Source organism: Theobroma umbraticum, unplaced genomic scaffold (assembly GCF_002168275.2).
Source record: "Theobroma umbraticum cultivar Fairchild unplaced genomic scaffold, ASM216827v3 scaffold_56.0, whole genome shotgun sequence".
Classification (NCBI taxonomy): domain Eukaryota; kingdom Viridiplantae; phylum Streptophyta; class Magnoliopsida; order Malvales; family Malvaceae; genus Theobroma; species Theobroma umbraticum.
The window spans coordinates 10,653,546-10,670,807 of NW_018397256.1; the positions used below are offsets into that span (position 1 = coordinate 10,653,546).

Consider the following 17,262-nt stretch of genomic DNA (forward strand, 5'->3'; position numbering starts at 1 on the left):
TTATATGACATAAAAATTAAAAATAATATTTTAATTAATAATAATTAATCAATTAATTATAAAAATTTCATTAAAGTAATAAAAAATAAAAAATTATTTAAAATTTTCAAAATATTATGACTATTTAAATTAATATTCAATTGAATAAAAAGTATTATTTTTGTTTTGTTTATTTCTTTACAATTTTTTTCGAAACAACTCTTTTTGGCCATGTAGTAATTGCTGCACATTTTACTATTTTTCATTTTTCATGAAATTAATGTAAAACATGTAGACTTTGGAAAAACGAAATTTGGATTATAACAAAGTATAAAATAAAACTTGAAAAAGAGTTTTCTCATTGATGGACCGCATATATATAATAAAAAAAAAAACTGGAAGGAAATCAGTTCAAATTTCGCTAGACTATGAGATAAATGTCCTACTATCTGCTAGTCTTTATCAACAAATCAGACAAGCCTCTTTTCTTTTCCCTTTTTTTTTTAACTATATAGATTCCAATCCGTATTTGGAACTTAAAGGCCACTATGGCTTATGTCATATGTAACCATAAAATTGCTAAAGAAGCGTTTGGCGTGTTGTTCATGCAACCTTTCCAAAACCTTTCCTTAATCAACTTTTTTACCTATATCATTTCACAAAATTTTGACTTAAATTAAGTTTCAATTTGTTGATGTTTTTATTATTTATTTTTTAAAAAATTTATTTTAAAAATAAAGATAAACATATAATTTAAAAAAATAGACAAATAATTAAGATTTTAAACCGATTGTATCATAATTAATCTAACATTTTTTTTTTACTTTTCAAAACAAAAAATAATTAACTCAAGCATTAACCCAATGAAAACTTGATTATCATAAACCTTATTGGCATTGTCTTTGAGCTTAACATGATTGAATCTCATTATCCCATCACTTATACTACAAAATTGTCAACATCAATAGACAACTATAGCTATCATCATTTGCAATGGAGCTCACCTTCCGAAAGTACCTGACCTACGGTCTCAAGACCAATAATTTAACCCCTTTTTTATTATTTTTGGATTTTTCTAACAAATGTTCTGAAGAAGACATTTTTATTCAATTGTTGTGTAAACAATTCTGCGTTCGGCACTTGAAACAGTTACGAACATGATCAAGATTTCGTTCGCAAATCTCAAGGCGATGGAAATACGCAAAGACAAGATTCAAGAGTGTCGAAACATTTGTTGGTTCGCCATAAATTTGGAGGAGGCCGGACAAGGGGAGCCAAGTCAGGCAGATGACAAACACGACAACGATTAATGTTTTTTAGCCCAGCAATCACGTGACTGGTGTCGTCATCCAGATCATTATACTTGGTTTTCAATATACAACTTTGGTCCGACAATGAATTTATTTCCCATCCATCTATCCTTAGAAGGTTTGCTCTTTGCCCCCAGTAACCCTCTGCTCAGTAAAACAAGACACCGGCCAAGAAAAGTAATGTCACATCAAATGCTTATGTTGCAAATACGTTATTGCTTAAATAAATGGAGCTTCATTATCGATTCATTATATTATTAAGCTTAAAAACAGAAAATAGAAACAAAGAGAAAAGCATGTCGTTCTCTGCTAATATTATATATATATATATAAGTAGAAAAATATTACATACAGATTCAGCAAAAACAAGAAAAAATAAAAAATAACACAAACTCTAAAAAAAAAAAAAAGAGAACACAATAAGCATGATAAGCCAGCTAAATCACAGTCGTCCATCATCATCACCATCAAGGATTCGACCGGTGCCTTCCACGACTCTCGTCAAGCCTATTAATCATGTACAAAGCATTACTGGTAACCTTAGCCACATTTGTGATCTTCCTCTTCACATCCGATTTCACTTTCCCGTCAACTCCTTCAAACCCATCAAGACACGTGTCCTCATTCGTCAAAGCCGCACTCACCCAAGTCTGCGCATTACTCATCTGGAACTCGAACGTCTCCCCTCTCAAATGCTTCAACTCCCCGAGGGTCCTGCTCAACTCGTCCACCGACTCAGCTATCTGCTCCACGCAGTCACTCAGTGCACCTCGTTCCCTCTTGCTCTTCCCCGTCACACTGGTTGTTAAGTAGTTAGACACTTTCCGGGCACGGGAGAGGCTGACTTTGACTGCAGCCTGGGCTAAGTCGCGTGGGGTGTTGGCGGGGCCAGAGTAGGAAGAGAGGGTACGGAGGCAGAGGCTAGGGTAGCTGGCATGGACGCACGATGAACGGACCAGATCTCGAGGTGCACCTTGCTTTGATGCGGCGGCGGAGGAGAGGCAAAGGAGGCTAGTTGTTAAGAGAAAGAAAGGGATCGTCATCATGTTTGAGTGCTGTTAAGCGACGGTTAAGTGTAGGTGTTTTGCTTCGTTGGTGAGGTGGATCTTATAGGGGGAGAGTGAATGTTAGTCTAATGGCACGCAATAATAGTTGGGTATATGACTAAGTCACCCCCAAGTTTGTTTTAACTTTACTAGTATATGATGGCGTATTGGTGTATAATGTAAAGGGTAGAGTTGGCAATCCGGAGGTGAAATTTATTCAGAGTTAATGCACCGCGGTGACAGCAATCCAATGCAAGAACAAGAACAAAGACGTCGGCATTCGGTAAATAATTAATTAGAGACCATATCCAACATTTGCCATTTATTGGCCTCCCTCTGCCCAATGAGGACTAGAGTTTCACTCCCACTCCCACCCACTTAAATGTAGTGGAATTCTAATGTAATAGCAGATTTTTAGTGGCCTAAATCTTTGTTGCTTTAGACGACAAATTATATAACCTGTAATCAATGTATTTTATCATCTGTTGACCGCACTCTTAATGTTAAGACGGCAGACAATCACCTTAACAACAAAGGATGTGACAAAAAAAAAAAACCAAAGTTCATTTTCTCAATTATTATTTCCCTTTAAAAGATTATGGCCTGAGGATGTATCTCTTTCTTTTTCTTGAACATTTCATATGTACTTAATGATAAAGAACACGACAAATTGCTGATCCTTTCAAGGGATTGTCTCAAGAATCTAGAATTGAACCTTGGTTTGATGCAGAATTGAGGATTAAAATGGATGAGAAAGAGTTGCTTCTATTTGGATAAAAATCAGAACTGAAACATCACAATCCGAGTACGAAAATGAGATGGATGGTTTGGAAATGATGAACAGTTTTCCCTTATCTCCAAAAGTCCATTAACGTGAAACTAGTGCAACCATGGGGCCTGACAAAGATAAATGATTGAATGTAACCTGATAACAAAGCCCTCGGTCCCAAGCGTATGAGGTTTGTGATGCTCTGTTTCGGCTCTGAAGCAAGGCATGTGCGAGACACAGTGCAGCAGGGGTTGCCGTATGACCCACCACCAGGGAACGAATTATCGCATATTATACAAGCCTGGTCGGATGTAGGTTTACCTAATTCAAAGACTTTCTTCATCCAGCTTTAAATCTTTTGAATCTCTTGCCAAAAATCAGCTGGCCCTTCCAAGGAAGCAGTTTGCAATTATATATTCCTAATTCCAGCATAAAGCATTAACCAATTAGCCCAACCTGACTAGATGTCTTCAACCGAACGCCTACCATACGAATGATTACCAATTAGTACAGTTCTTCACCAGAGAGGAAGAAACAACACCAAAGGACGATTCTTAGCCAGGCATGAGTGTTTGATTAAGAAAACAATTTATTAGTAGACCACTCATGACTCTAAACTACATTTACATGGCTTTAGGCATTCTTGAGTTCACACATGAATTGGGCTATTTCTGGTGTATATTGAAATTGGGACAAGTTACCATGCAGTTTTGGCTAGAGCTTTTTGGCAATGGTTTTGTCCATGTGAAGCTGGATTGCAATCAATAAAACAGAGTGTGGGAATTGGTGATGGTGGGGTTTGAATCACCGCTGAAATGCCCTTAAACCAATAAATTGGGTGGTCCGGCTTCCATCTGAAAGGTAACATTTGCTGGTTGGGACCTTAAGGCCGCTCTATTTGATTGAACTTCTGTATCCAGCCAATGGATGACCCGGCATTCTGCATTGTGGTAAGGAATCCAGGAGTGCCTCCACTGTGTCAGGCCTTTCTTATTTATGTCAATTTATATATCTTTGGCTTTTTTATTGGGTGATACGATGCATTTTGGAATTCGGACCTATCATTGCCACTTGCTTCCTCCCCTTAAAACAGTACGATGCAACGTCATCTCCCAGTCTCAGCACGACAGATGCTTTATTCTAGCTGTCATTTGGAATCCGAAAGCAAGCAAGATTTTCCTTCGGGAAAAGTCGTTTGTTTAAAGTCAGTTCGGAATCCAATTTTTACTTCGGGGGATGTCTCATTTTTTACTCTCTAATTTCTACTTTTTCCTCTTTAGAGGATACATACTTCGTTTTTGTCTGTTAACAGACTGAAATTTTCATTGTTAAACTAAGTTTAAACCAATGCTAATCCCTGTCGTGGAGATTAGCAACAGAAAAAATGTCACCTATCAACCAGTCAAAAAAGCTAGGATGCTGAGAATCCAGAATTGTGTTCAATAATTAGCCATATAATTGCAAATTTCGAAAGTCAGGATCAAGTGATGGGAAGGCCACTTAGAGGGAGATGCTCCTTTCACTTGAAAGTCCGCAATGTGGGGTGGAGATGCATGCTGCAATAGAATAGAATATGCCACTTTGGAGGCATCGGGAGCATGGCTTGTGATTTTCTGAGTCTTTCTGGTGGGGTTCACGATAAAGCCAACAAATGTACTACCTCTTAACTGGAATCCATTCCTGCTTCGTTTCTTCGTCCAACTTCATCAAAACAAATTAACATAGAGAAAGAGGCCGGGTAAATGGGAAGTTAAAAGCACATATTTTGGGATCTAGAGTTTGATCTGGTGCCATGCACTTGTGATGTGAAATAACAACGGAGAGTTACAAATTTACAACGTTGCAAGTGGATCCGTGTGCATGCTCTCCCTGGCTCATTCAGCTGGTTAATATTTGTGGCCAGGATGAGCTAGCATATGACAAATTGACAGTCTTTTGCTTCCATAAAGGATCATGTTGTCTCCCCCTTGATTTCATCACAACCATTCCTTTGCTTGCAGACCTAATCCAATATATCACTATGATAAATAAATGAAAATGGTGAATATCCATGTCAGGGATTCATGGCTCTTTCACACCCATGCTCGTACCCAGTTTGGCTATAAATAACTACGTATGAATCAAATTACTTCATTCATTAATTCTCACATCCGTTACACCTAGCAACCCCATCAATCTTATGAACCATATAAAATTAGAAAATTTTAGCGAAAACAGCAGCAGCATCGACCTTTTTTCGCTTGCCCTGATATTAGTTGATGGTCTATTTATATTAGGATGGCGATATCCAACTCCAATCTGTCTCGAATACTATGGCAAAAGGCAAAACGAAAGAGAGAAAGCAATCACTTTACAAGTAAGACCTCTTTTCAGCGACCCTTTCTTTAATCTATCCCGTGCATGTTTCCTTTTAAAACCATTGTTTTTTTGTCATGTACCTAATTTTATATTATTCGCTGCATGTTTTATATATTTACTAGTACTAATTCTTACTTTCCTTGTAAATTTTAAATGAAAAGAAAAAATCTCTTCTGTTTCTTCCTCCCGTATTATATACAATGAATTAATGCAATATCTTCTTTATTATTTCTACTAGATACCAGTGCGTATTTGTTAATATTTGTTTGATTGTTGATAAAGAAGCAATCCTATCATTTATTTCTGCCACTAGTACATTAAATTAGTTATTATCATTATTATTATTATTATTATTGACATCTTGGGATTATTGTCTCTGTTTATTTTATGGTCTAATTAACCAGAAGGATTTTAGGGTAGGTGGTATTTACCGTTCTCGTTCTGATATGTTATCAACAGGCAGGCAGATACAGATGCCCAGACAGAGTTTGTCCTAATATGTTAGTGGTGCTAGCTTATAACTCAAGGGGAATATCTTTTAGGAATTGAAATGCATGCACGAACTTCTTGGTTTTTGTCTCATATCCCATTATACCTACTCCAGCTAATCTAGATTTTATGCTACTAAAAGGGAATTCTTTGCAAACAGCTGGTCGCTTTTGGGAAGGACTTACCCCAAGTGTTGAAGCTTTAATTAGGATTGATCAGTTACTCATTCAAAAACATGTTAGCATAGTAAAATATTGGGCATCCCCAATAGCCAAGAAGGTTTTACTCAGGGAAGGCAAGGTTTAGAAAGAAAGGGTGACGAGTCCTTGTCATAAAAGGGAACTGTTATGGCCTATTCGATAGCTGCACAAGTTATTGAAAGGAATCAAGTAATCCAACTCTATAAATATTGAAATAAAGGAAACAAGAAATCAATTGATAAGAGAACACGACGAAAAAAGGGAAACCAATACACAATCTGTAGTAACAACGAGCACCTAACAAGTCTTTATAACAATGCAAATGATTGAAATTACAGTATTTATTGAAAATCTATCAACATTATGCCTTACTCAAAAACTAGTGGTAGAAATCATTAGCTTAATTACTCACAAACACAGTTGATTGAGAGCGAGCGTTGAAATACAACACAAATTTAGAGTTACTGTAGTAAGTAAATTTGTAAATTTAATTTGTTTTCGTCTTGAAACGACCATGAGCTTTTCAAGTTCCACAAATTTTGTCTTTCCTCCCCATTTGTGTTTTTTCTTATTAAACAAGCAAAAGAGCCTTAAGGCCCTTCGGATGTCACGAGGGCAACAGCCTGTTTCACCCAAAAAACAAAAGACACAAGCAATATCCCTATCAATAATTATTAGTAGTAATTAATAAGGTGAGAAAATTAGGTGGTGGGTCATCGAGATTCTAGAGCTTAAGAAATGCCAACCAATGAACCAACCCACACTAGACATTGGGGAAATGCTCATCGTACAAGCTACCAATTATATTAAGAGAGATGGGCAGTCCACAGATTTGTTTATTGTGTGTGTTTCCTCGAGGAAAGGGCTTCTTCTGTCATCACTTTCGCTTCTGAGAGGCTGACCTAAACCCCAAAGAACACAATAGAAAGACAAATCAGTTTCCTTTTGGCTTATTTTCCCTTGAATACTGGAACATTTAGGAGAAACAGCCTGCAAAATTTTAGAACAAAACTTGCCATCTTTGAAGTCATGAAGAAGATGAATCTGCATACCATTTCAAATCACAAATTAAGCAACAAAAAGAGACTATACTGTACTAAATAAATACACAAAGAGGAATTAACTTTAAAAGGATTTTGCTTTGGTTTTTCAATTGTTGTACCGTCCAACAAATATATTTACATGTTCCACCACCTTAAAACCGAAAGTCATTAAGACAATTAAAAAAAACAATATTACCAAGTACATTAAAATCCTATGGAACACCAACTACCATACAGCAAAGCTTGAGCCGTAGCTTCCTCTCCTACAGTCATCCCATAACCTAACGACGTTGCCGTTTATCGCCGTCAAATCCTGATATCGGTACCACCCCGTTTGCCCCTTTCTCACCCTCAGCATTCGCTCCCAACTCTCCCACCACTCCCCGCAACTCCATTCCTTGCAATCGCCGTCACTGTCACTCCATTCCGTTGCCGTCATCTCTCCGTCGACGTGGCTATCTCCATCATCTTCGGAATAAACAGTCAACTTGAACTTCCCTCCTTTGGTGACTGCATCATGGCAAACTAACGGCGACGAAACACCCATTTCCATAAGGCCAGCTGGAGCTGAAACCAAGGCTGAAGGAATCGGCTTTTCTTTAGCCTCGGGAATTGGTTGAGACTCATCTTGGCCACGATCGATAATGCACTTTGACGGCTTTTGGTCTGACTTTTCAACGGAGCACGATGGAGTGGCGGAGCCAGCTGCTCTGATCTTCCAAAAACTAACCGCAGCCGTGATGACGGCCACCCACGTCCAGAGATTATTAACAATCGTGAAAATCCCAAAACTTACATAGTTAAATGCTAAAGCTTCGAGCGGAGAATCCACCAACACTTTCATGTTTATTTCTTTTCGGTTTCTCCTTCTCTAAACTCAGCTGTCTGAAAGATTTTCTAGTTTTGGTTCTGTTCCTGTGGTTTGAAAGTAAAACAAGACTTATAAATGATAGTAGCTAGGAAAGAGAATGGGATAGAGAAATATTAGCGGTCGGATGGGCAAGTTGAGGGTAGGATCTTGATGGAGATGCTGAGAATCAAGAGCTAAGATGCTAATTGCAAAGGTAGATCCAATTATTTATACCGAATTTTTTTATACCGTCTTTATTTCTTTAAAAAAAATTTAAAAGTATTACACGTTGCATTTCAGGACGGGTTGGTTTTTTGGTCCCGTATCCTTCTCCTGATGCTGACCATTGGTCTATTAATTGCAGCAGAATATACGAGGCTGAGCGTAAGAGAGAAAGAAAGAGAAGAGCGACGACGTAACTGTGGGGTGACGGTAAAACACGTGGGGACAGATGGATGGTCTCTTAACGAATCCACTGCGTTACGTTTACCTGACTTTTTGTCTTCATTTTACAGCCTTCTCTAAATGTGTGGCTGACGTGCATTGAGATCAATGGAATCTCATGTCGTATCTCGTTCGATGAGTCAAAGACGCAGAAAGGTCAGTTAGTTGTGCGGGGATGGATGAGTAGCCGTAGGTAGACAAGCCTTCGATAATAATGTCGATGATGATCACTTTGAGAAAGAATAATTATGTTTAGGTAAAGTAATATGGATTTGTTGAAACTTGAAACGTAAAAGTCATTGCCTCATTTTTTGTGCGGTGTGTAGAAAAATAGTACAAAAGAAGTTAACGTGATTCAATGCCTTAGGCCGCCTAGCTAATTTAAGCTACTGTTAGGTGTTTGATCTTCATGTTGATCGCTTAAAAGTTTGTGAAAAAGAAGAGAGACTTATAAATTTTATTAAATAAAATTATGATATTTTATAATTAAATTTACATAATAAAATTATTATTCAGATTCGAATAAGATATAGATAATGATTTGAATGTATTTATTATCCAATTTTTTTAAATTTATTTTGTCTACCATTTTCTATTATGTTATGCAAATAGTTTCAATATCAATCAATATTTGCAAGAAAATTGAGGCATGTTGTAGGAAGTTTTTATGGAGAAGTGATTCAAATAATTATAAAATCAACCTACTTAAGTGGCAAGATGTTTGCAAACCTAAAAAGGAAGGTGGCTTGGGAATTCGTCGTTAATGGGCTATGAATGATGCATTCTTTAGAAAAATTTGTTGGAAGATTGTAACCAAGCCAAATGAATTATGGGTGAGAATTTTATAAGGAAAATATAATATTAGAGCCAACTTGATACGAGCTAAAATTAATCGATTTGGATTTTTCACTTTTTGGAATTTAATAGTTAAACTATGGCAACCATTAGAATAAATATTATATGGGCAATCAGAGATGGTCGTACTACTCAAGGGCGGAGCTAGCCAATTTTTGTTAGGGGGGCTAAAGACCAAAAAAATAAAAGCTAAAAATTTTTAAAACTAATATATTGAATTTAACCAATGATCAAAAGATTCATAATAGATAATAATTTTATATAACATCTAAATAAAAAATAAAAAAAGACTTATAATAGTTGTTTAAGAAAGTTGTGCTCAACGATGTTTCTTAGATTCAAATTTATCAATTATTGATTCTATACTGAAAAGACTAGCAATATCTTTTTCAATATAAACAACTAAATTATTTGTAAGAAATTCATCGTCTAGTTTGTTCCAGAGTCTTATTTTCATAATTTTCGTTGCTGAAAAGGGTTTTTCTGTAGTTGCTGTAAAAACCGAAAGAGTCAAAATAAGGTGAATTAATCTATCAATTAAGTGGTAATTCTTTGACTTTTCTGTTTCTGTTAATCTCTGGCTCAATTCAGAAAGTGTCTTAATATCTTCAAAACTTTGATGATGAGGTATATCGAGCTCGTAATGCTTCAATTGTAACCTCAAAATAAGTCTTTCTTGTTCTGTGAAATTCTGAGAATAAAAACTCTCTGCTAACTTGCAGATATTATTAATATTGAATGATTTGTATTGTTATTAGGATCCAAAGCAGTGCTTAAAGTTAAAAGTTTCACAGCTTGCTCACTGAATTTCAAATTCAACTCTTGTAACTGGGTATCTATTGTCACTAAGAATATATCAACTCGATAATGATGCTCCACAGTTGAATCTGGTTGATGAGATCGACCTCTGCCCAAGATATATCGTGCGTCCATGTCAGAAATTTCTATCTCATATTTTTGATAAAATTTTTTCACATTTTCAAGTAAATTAGACCACCCATCATCTCTCAACTTCTGAAGGAGTGATTTTGTCATAAAAACAAGATGAATTATATTTAAAATATCTTGAGAGCATAATTGTAATGCTTGGCAAAGCACATTAGTGATTCCCATGATCTCGTGCATCAAGTGTAATATGAAAATAAATTCAAATGATACTAATATTTTACTAGCAGCAGAAGCATCACCTCTTTGTGAATAACTGGCTCTTTCATCAATAATACTTTTCACAACAGTGCAGGTTGCATCAAACATTCTCATCAAGCTACAAATAGAATGAAAGTGTGAGCTCCATCAAGTATCTTCGGCTCTTTGTAGAGTTCCCACTTGATTTGTTTCTCTACCTGTTTCAAGTTCATCACTAGCAATCATGTTTACAATATCAATTACTTGAGCAGTTTGTAATTGGTCATGTTTTTTGGAAGAAGCATTAACAATATTTACAATAAAAGTCAACTGTGTAAAAAATTTATGAATATGAACTACTTCTTTAGATGCTGCAACTAATGCTAATTGTAATCTATGAACATAACAATATACATAATATGCATATGGACAATCGTTAAGTACCAAAGCTTGTAAACCATTCCATTTACCACGCATGTTACTGGCACTGTTATATCCTTGACCTTGAATACTTTCAACTTGAAGGTTATAACGAGAAAAAACAGAGACTAACTCTTTCTTCAAAGTCATTGCACTGGTATCACTAACATGTACAAGATCAAAGAAACGTTCTTGAACAAAACCATCACGATCAACAAATTTCAAAATAATAGCCATTTGCTCTTTTTAAGGCTCATCTCGAGCTTCATCAATAATAATATAAAACTTAGCATTTCCCACTTCTTCTCTAATTGAATTTCTCACCATATTTGGCAAAAAAAATGCAAAATCTCCTTTTGAACATCATTGGATGTGTACTTAACAACCCTTGGAGCATTTTTCAAGACAAGCTTATGAACTTTATCATTGTAAGACCCTAAGAATTTCAACATTTCAATAAAATTTTCTTTATTTTTTGAGGATGGACTTTCATCATGACCTCTAAATGCACAAGCTTGAAAAGTTAACCATCTAACACAATCTAAGGAAGTTTTGAGCCTAAGTCGATTATTCAAGATCTCTTCTAATGCTTGTCTTTTGATAAGCTTATCAATATGTTGGTATATTTTCAATAAACCCTCACAATATTTTATAGCAACATTATGTGGGGAATTTGGATTTTTTCCAACATGATTCAAAAGTGGACAATTTTCTCCATTATTGACTTTCTTCCAATATTTGAAACCCTTTTCAATAACTGTATTTGAACTTGGATGATTTGAGGTGTTTTTACCAAAAAGGTAGCATGGCAAACAAAATATAACATTTTTGTCACAAAAATACTCCAACTAAGAAGGATATAATTCAAATCAAGAAGCTTGAAAACGACGAAGATAATCATCATCTGATAGAGGATACGTCTTAGGAAGTTTTTATGGGGAGGTGATTCAAACATCATAAAATCAACCTACTCAAGTGGCAAGATGTTTGCAAACCTAAAAAGGAAAGTGGCTTGGGAATTCGTTGTTTATGGGCTATGGATGATGAATTCTGCATAAAAATTTGAAAGAAGATTGTAACTAAGCCAAATGAATTATGGGTGAGAGTTTTATGAGAAAAATATAATATTCGCTCTTTGAAATTTAATAGGTAGACCATGGCAACCATTAGAAGAAATATTAGATGGGCAATCGAAAATGGTCGTACTACTTATTTTTGGATAGATATTTGGCTTGGGGACAGACCTTTAATTGAACCAGCTCAATCGATGGGCTATTTCATTAATGATAATAGAAAGGTTCGTGATTTTATACTTTTTAATGGAAGCTGGAACTTTGAAGACCTTAATGAATGGCTACTAGATGAAGACAGAAGTCTCCTTTCAAATGCCTTACCACCACCTTTCTTTCTATTGAATTGATGAACCATATCGAGCACATTCCTCATCTGGGTTATTATTCGTTTCATCTGCTTATAATTGGTTACAGGAAGACATGGGTACTCAAGACAAAAAACAGAGGACCTGGAACATGGCCTCGCATTGGAAAGGGCCTCAAAGAATTTGCACGTTTTTGTACCATTGCATGCATAAATGCTTATTGCCCAATAAGGAATGTGTAAGGCGTCACTTATCCAGCAATTCTTACTGCATGCAATGTTCAGAGGAGGATGAAACTATCCTGCACAACTTGCAAGACTGTCCTTTAGCTAGTGCTCTCTGGTTGCGGCTTGCACCATAGAAATATCAAGCTCTTTTCTTCGGCTCAAGCTTAACCAATTGGTTGTCACATAATTTGTCACATTGCAAACAAACAATAAAGGAGATCCCGTGGGTGATCAATTTGGATTGAGCTGCTGGTATTTTTGGAAATGGAGAAATGCGTGAATTTTTGAAAGAAAGCATGTAATAATAAAGGGGAAACTAAATGCAATCCTAAGTTTTGCTTAAGCTATTGTCAAAAGTTTTGGTAAGAGTAGAAATGGTATTGAAGCACTAGAAAGTAGGAAGGAGGAGATCTTGGTTGGCTCGACAGCTTCTCCACATGGCTGGCTTACCTTAAACTTAGATGGTGCTTTTAAAAGATTACTAGACAAGTAGCTGGTGGAGTACTTCGAGATTCCTGTGGCAACTGGTTTGGTGGTTTTTCTGCAACCCTTGATAGGTGCACTGCATACCGAGCTGAATTGTAGGGTACTTGTAAAGGACTCAATTTAGCTTGGTAGTTGGGTTACCAGAAAATAAATCTCTAAGTGGATAGTAAACTAGTGGTGCAAGCCATCATTTCTCTTAGAAGCCATCCATGTTCAAATTCAGATTTGATTGAAGCTATTCAAGGTCTACTTTATGGTTAGTGGGAAGTTAAAATATGACATATTTTTAGAGAAGAGAACATCGCAGCTGACTACTTGGCTAACAAGGGTTTCGATTTAAATGAGTATAGATTTGATGATGCCTCCCTATAGAGATCAAATCTCTTATCATGAACGATATGTTAGGGATTAGTTTCCCTCGTTTAATTAAATCTTAATAAAGTTCATTTAAAAATATTTTTAATCATATATTATTTTTTATATATAAATTTTCATAATTAATGTAATACTTATTAAAATTTATTAATATTCTCAAAATGATATTAAATTTTAATATGTTAATTTCAATTGTTATTATTCATATATATATATAAATTTTATTTGAATTGAATATTTAAAAAGTAACATATAAGATATTCGAATATGGTTTCGAGTTTAGCGTATGGTACTTCAAAAATAATGATTAAGTTGCCTTTGACATCCTAATCTTATTTTTACAAGTTAAAACTTCAAGTTCCAACCTCTTCTGTCCCGACAATATTGTAACAAGTTCTTATGTTCACAATGGTAGTTTGACTTCCTCCAACGTGTAGAGAGTACTGATGTTTCCTGAAACGAAATGAGGGTGAATTTGCACGTGAGTCAGTGAAAACAAAAACGAGATAAGCATTGACAAAGCCATGAATAATGAAGGGGGACAAGACGATGAATGTAAGGATAAATGGGCCTGAGTCTGGATCATTGATGAGCTGGACATCATCAAACGTACATATTAACAAACAGTAAGTACATGTGCTAAGTATCCTTTGGGCTTTCACCACTAATCTTGGTTCATTCTCTGTAGGGAGAATCCTAATTAACGGGGAATTGCTTTTATATGATTTTAGTTCATTTTATTAATTTTAGTTTTGAAAACTTCTTTTTTTTGAAACAATAATATGTATTTGAAAAAGAATCAAGTCTTTTTATATGATTAACTATGTCAATTGTACTATTATCTTCCTTTGTATAATTTCTTTTTAAATTTTTAACTTTAAAAATAAATTTAAACCATTAATATAAGAATAGTTGTTATATTTTAAGGAGATTAAGACAATATTCTTTCAAACTTTTATTGACTAATGAGTTTCAACTTTATATTGCTAAATTGAAAACAAAAAATACTTTCATATATCTTAAATTATTCAAATCTATTTTAGAGTGAAAAAATTACTTGAACTAATATATTGAAGAAGTAATTAATTCTAAATGATTCTTCAAGTGATCTTGATATTTCACGTGTAGTATAGAATTTAGGTTTTATATTCATGCAAATCCTCAGTACCATGAGTAAGAATTGGGGAGTGATAAAAATTAAGATTTATTAATATGTTATTTTATTAATTATTTTTTACTTTTATATATTTTTAATAAAAAATGAAACAAATAGGTGAAAATTAATAATGATATGGAAGCGAGAGAAAATAGATATTTATTAAAAATGAGAGAATATGTAAATATTTTATTAATTATCTTAATTTTTATATATTTTAATATAATTAATTATGTTATAATTTTTTTTGAATAAGAATATTGCCCCATTGGTTCATTAAAAATCATATAAAGTAAGAATACTAATATTAAACATTGACTTACCATCCCCTGTATGTTTATCATCCCATGAAGTTGAGCCTCATTAAAAACCCTTAGCACAGTACAACCCTTTAGGAAAAACCTATACTAAGGAAAAAAGAGTAGTTAATATTAAAAATTATGGATTGTTTCTAAATTTGGAACTTAAAACCTTTGTTTTGGTGGCCTTTCCTAAAGGCCGGCCTTGAGAAGAGGACCCCAACGGCATGGAATAACTATTTTCTCTGATTTGGAAATCTCTTTCTAAGGGAATAAGTTTGCTACAATGAGTTAAAAGATAGGCAAAAGGTTTATTTTGATTATCGTGCAAGTTATGCCAACATACAAAAGGACAAAAAGAAATAAACACTTAAATAAATAGTTTGTTATCATAAATTTTGTTTTTATTTTGGACTAAAAGGTCGAATTGAAAATGAATGGATGGAGCTAAATTTGTATACCTCATAATGCTCGAAAAGTCGAAAATGCAAACGATATTGATCGTAGTAGTTAGATAATTACAGTCACCTGATCCAATATAGAGACAGGATTCGAATTCGAAATTGCCAAATAGCATTAATGAGTTTGTGGAAACTACGGACCGACATTGAAGTAGCTTAAGAATAGGAGACTACTTATTTTTTTGGGTTTGGTTTGGGCCTTCAAAAACATTTTAGATTTCCCTTTCAAACGTTTCACACCCACCGATTCTTCTTCTCCTTTTTCGTTCGACGGTCTCTCCAGGGAAACAGAAGAGAGTTTTGATTTTCAAAAATGGATTCGTCATTCAATTCTTCGTCTCAAATCATAATGTTACCTGTGTGATCGCCAATTGGACCAACTCCCATTCAGAACGATGAATGTGGATGGGGCTGCCGCGTGCCAGGGTGCGTGCGTTAGCTGTTTAGACTACGAGCCACAGTCGAAAAACTGGTCTAGACTCCATGCTCTAGACAAAAAGCCATGGAGTTTGGTCTTAATGCATTTATTAAAGTGTCCGTGGGAATAGCCATCACTCAAATCAAATTTTGAAATCCGGGCATCAATTAAAAGACTCCACTGTCGGAAAATGTAGCCTCACAGGATTGAAATGTCAAAGCCAGGGAGTAGAGGACGACCTAGCTTGGAAAGCCGCCAGCCACAGAGTGCTAGTACTAATTATTGTGGAATTATTGCCCTCAGATCTGGATACTGTTGCAGGCTCTGCATGTTGGACGTTGCTTTCAATTGGCCAAGGCCGGGCAGCCCCTTGCTCACGTCAACTTAAAACTTTTCGCTCCATCATGGATTGTTGCCTAATTGTGTGCTTTTACATCATTTAAATGAACTTCCGGATTGTAAATAAATATTTAATTTATTAATTAATATATATATTTTTTACAAAATAGGGTTTATTTTTATATTATTTAAATAACTTTTATAAATACGTATTAATATTTGATTTAATGATTAGTATATAATTTTTATTTATAAAATAAAATTTAAAATGGTTTTTATAATTAAAAAAATAAATTAAAAAATATATTATATAATTTAATTTGAATATCTTTCAATTTAAGTATTTATCATGGTAATACGTTGTTAATTCTCATTTCCACCTAAGCAGAAGACTAAATAAATCTCATCAAACGTAGGAGAATGAAGAAAAACTGTTGTATTGGGCCGGCGCCATCTAATCCTTCCCTAACTTTGTCTAGTTTTTTCCGTTGTCAAATCCTCTTTTTCCTTTTAGCTTCTGGATGAGTATTCCTTGTCACATTGTCAGGTCGGGGGAAGTGGGATTGCATTTTTAGGTTTCATATAGTGTAATTGGAAGGTACTTAGCAGATTTGTCATAGTTAAACATGATTTCCCCGTAAATTAGTTGTCCACTGGTCATTAATTTTATTTCCAATAATCAAGGATTTTACTCGTCATAGCCACAAGGAGTGTTCAAATTTTTAACAGGACACATGACCTCTGAAATTGTAAAGGCAATTTCTGAGGTGGTCTGGTCTCCCAACATATGCCATAAATTAAATCTGACCAGGTATTGCTAGTCACAAAGTTAAGCAACTTTGAATTGATCTAGCTACTACATCACTCCAATTTTCAGCGGTTCTGCCGTGTTAAAAGAGGCAAAGCTCCCGGTTTTGGACACCAAATACTACCTTGTTTTGTTTTAAAATGAGGCAACCCGCCCCCACCCCTCAAATAAATAAATAAATAAATATTTATTTATTTAAAATGCTGTTCTGTTCTGGCATTTTGTTGTGGAAACTAAAGACTGTACTTGGAAAATTAAGAACCCTTGATTTCCTCCTGGTAAATGAATTTGGTAAGTGCTACTATAGTATTTGTAGAAAAGGAACTTTGAATATCAACATATTTCTGACTGCACTTTTACCAGGACTAAGAATAGCTTGAACCAAATAATAGCCAGACCATACCTGTCTTGGGCAGGACTTGGGAGA

General features: G+C 34.9%; 2 protein-coding genes and 1 pseudogene across 2 annotated transcripts; all 3 read right to left on the bottom strand.

The window, feature by feature from the left end:
• Positions 1-1,568: 1,568 nt before the first annotated feature.
• On the bottom strand, positions 1,569-2,685 carry LOC110411091 (Plant invertase/pectin methylesterase inhibitor superfamily protein). The gene has a single exon (XM_021421108.2). It carries the CDS (start codon positions 2,333-2,335, stop codon positions 1,757-1,759), a length of 579 nt encoding a protein of 192 aa, XP_021276783.1. The 5' UTR covers positions 2,336-2,685; the 3' UTR covers positions 1,569-1,756.
• Positions 2,686-7,270: 4,585 nt separating this feature from the next.
• Positions 7,271-8,247, bottom strand: LOC110411213 (uncharacterized). The gene has a single exon (XM_021421265.2). It carries the CDS (start codon positions 8,036-8,038, stop codon positions 7,421-7,423), a length of 618 nt encoding a protein of 205 aa, XP_021276940.1. The 5' UTR covers positions 8,039-8,247; the 3' UTR covers positions 7,271-7,420.
• Positions 8,248-10,054: 1,807 nt separating this feature from the next.
• On the bottom strand, positions 10,055-12,334 carry LOC149527548 (uncharacterized; annotated as a pseudogene).
• Between the last annotated feature and the right edge of the window lie 4,928 nt (positions 12,335-17,262).

Coding starts and splice junctions, on each gene's coding strand:
- LOC110411091 (XM_021421108.2), bottom strand. CDS start 2,335: ATGATGACGATCCCTTTCTTTCTCTTAACAACTAGCCTCCTTTGCCTC.
- LOC110411213 (XM_021421265.2), bottom strand. CDS start 8,038: ATGAAAGTGTTGGTGGATTCTCCGCTCGAAGCTTTAGCATTTAACTAT.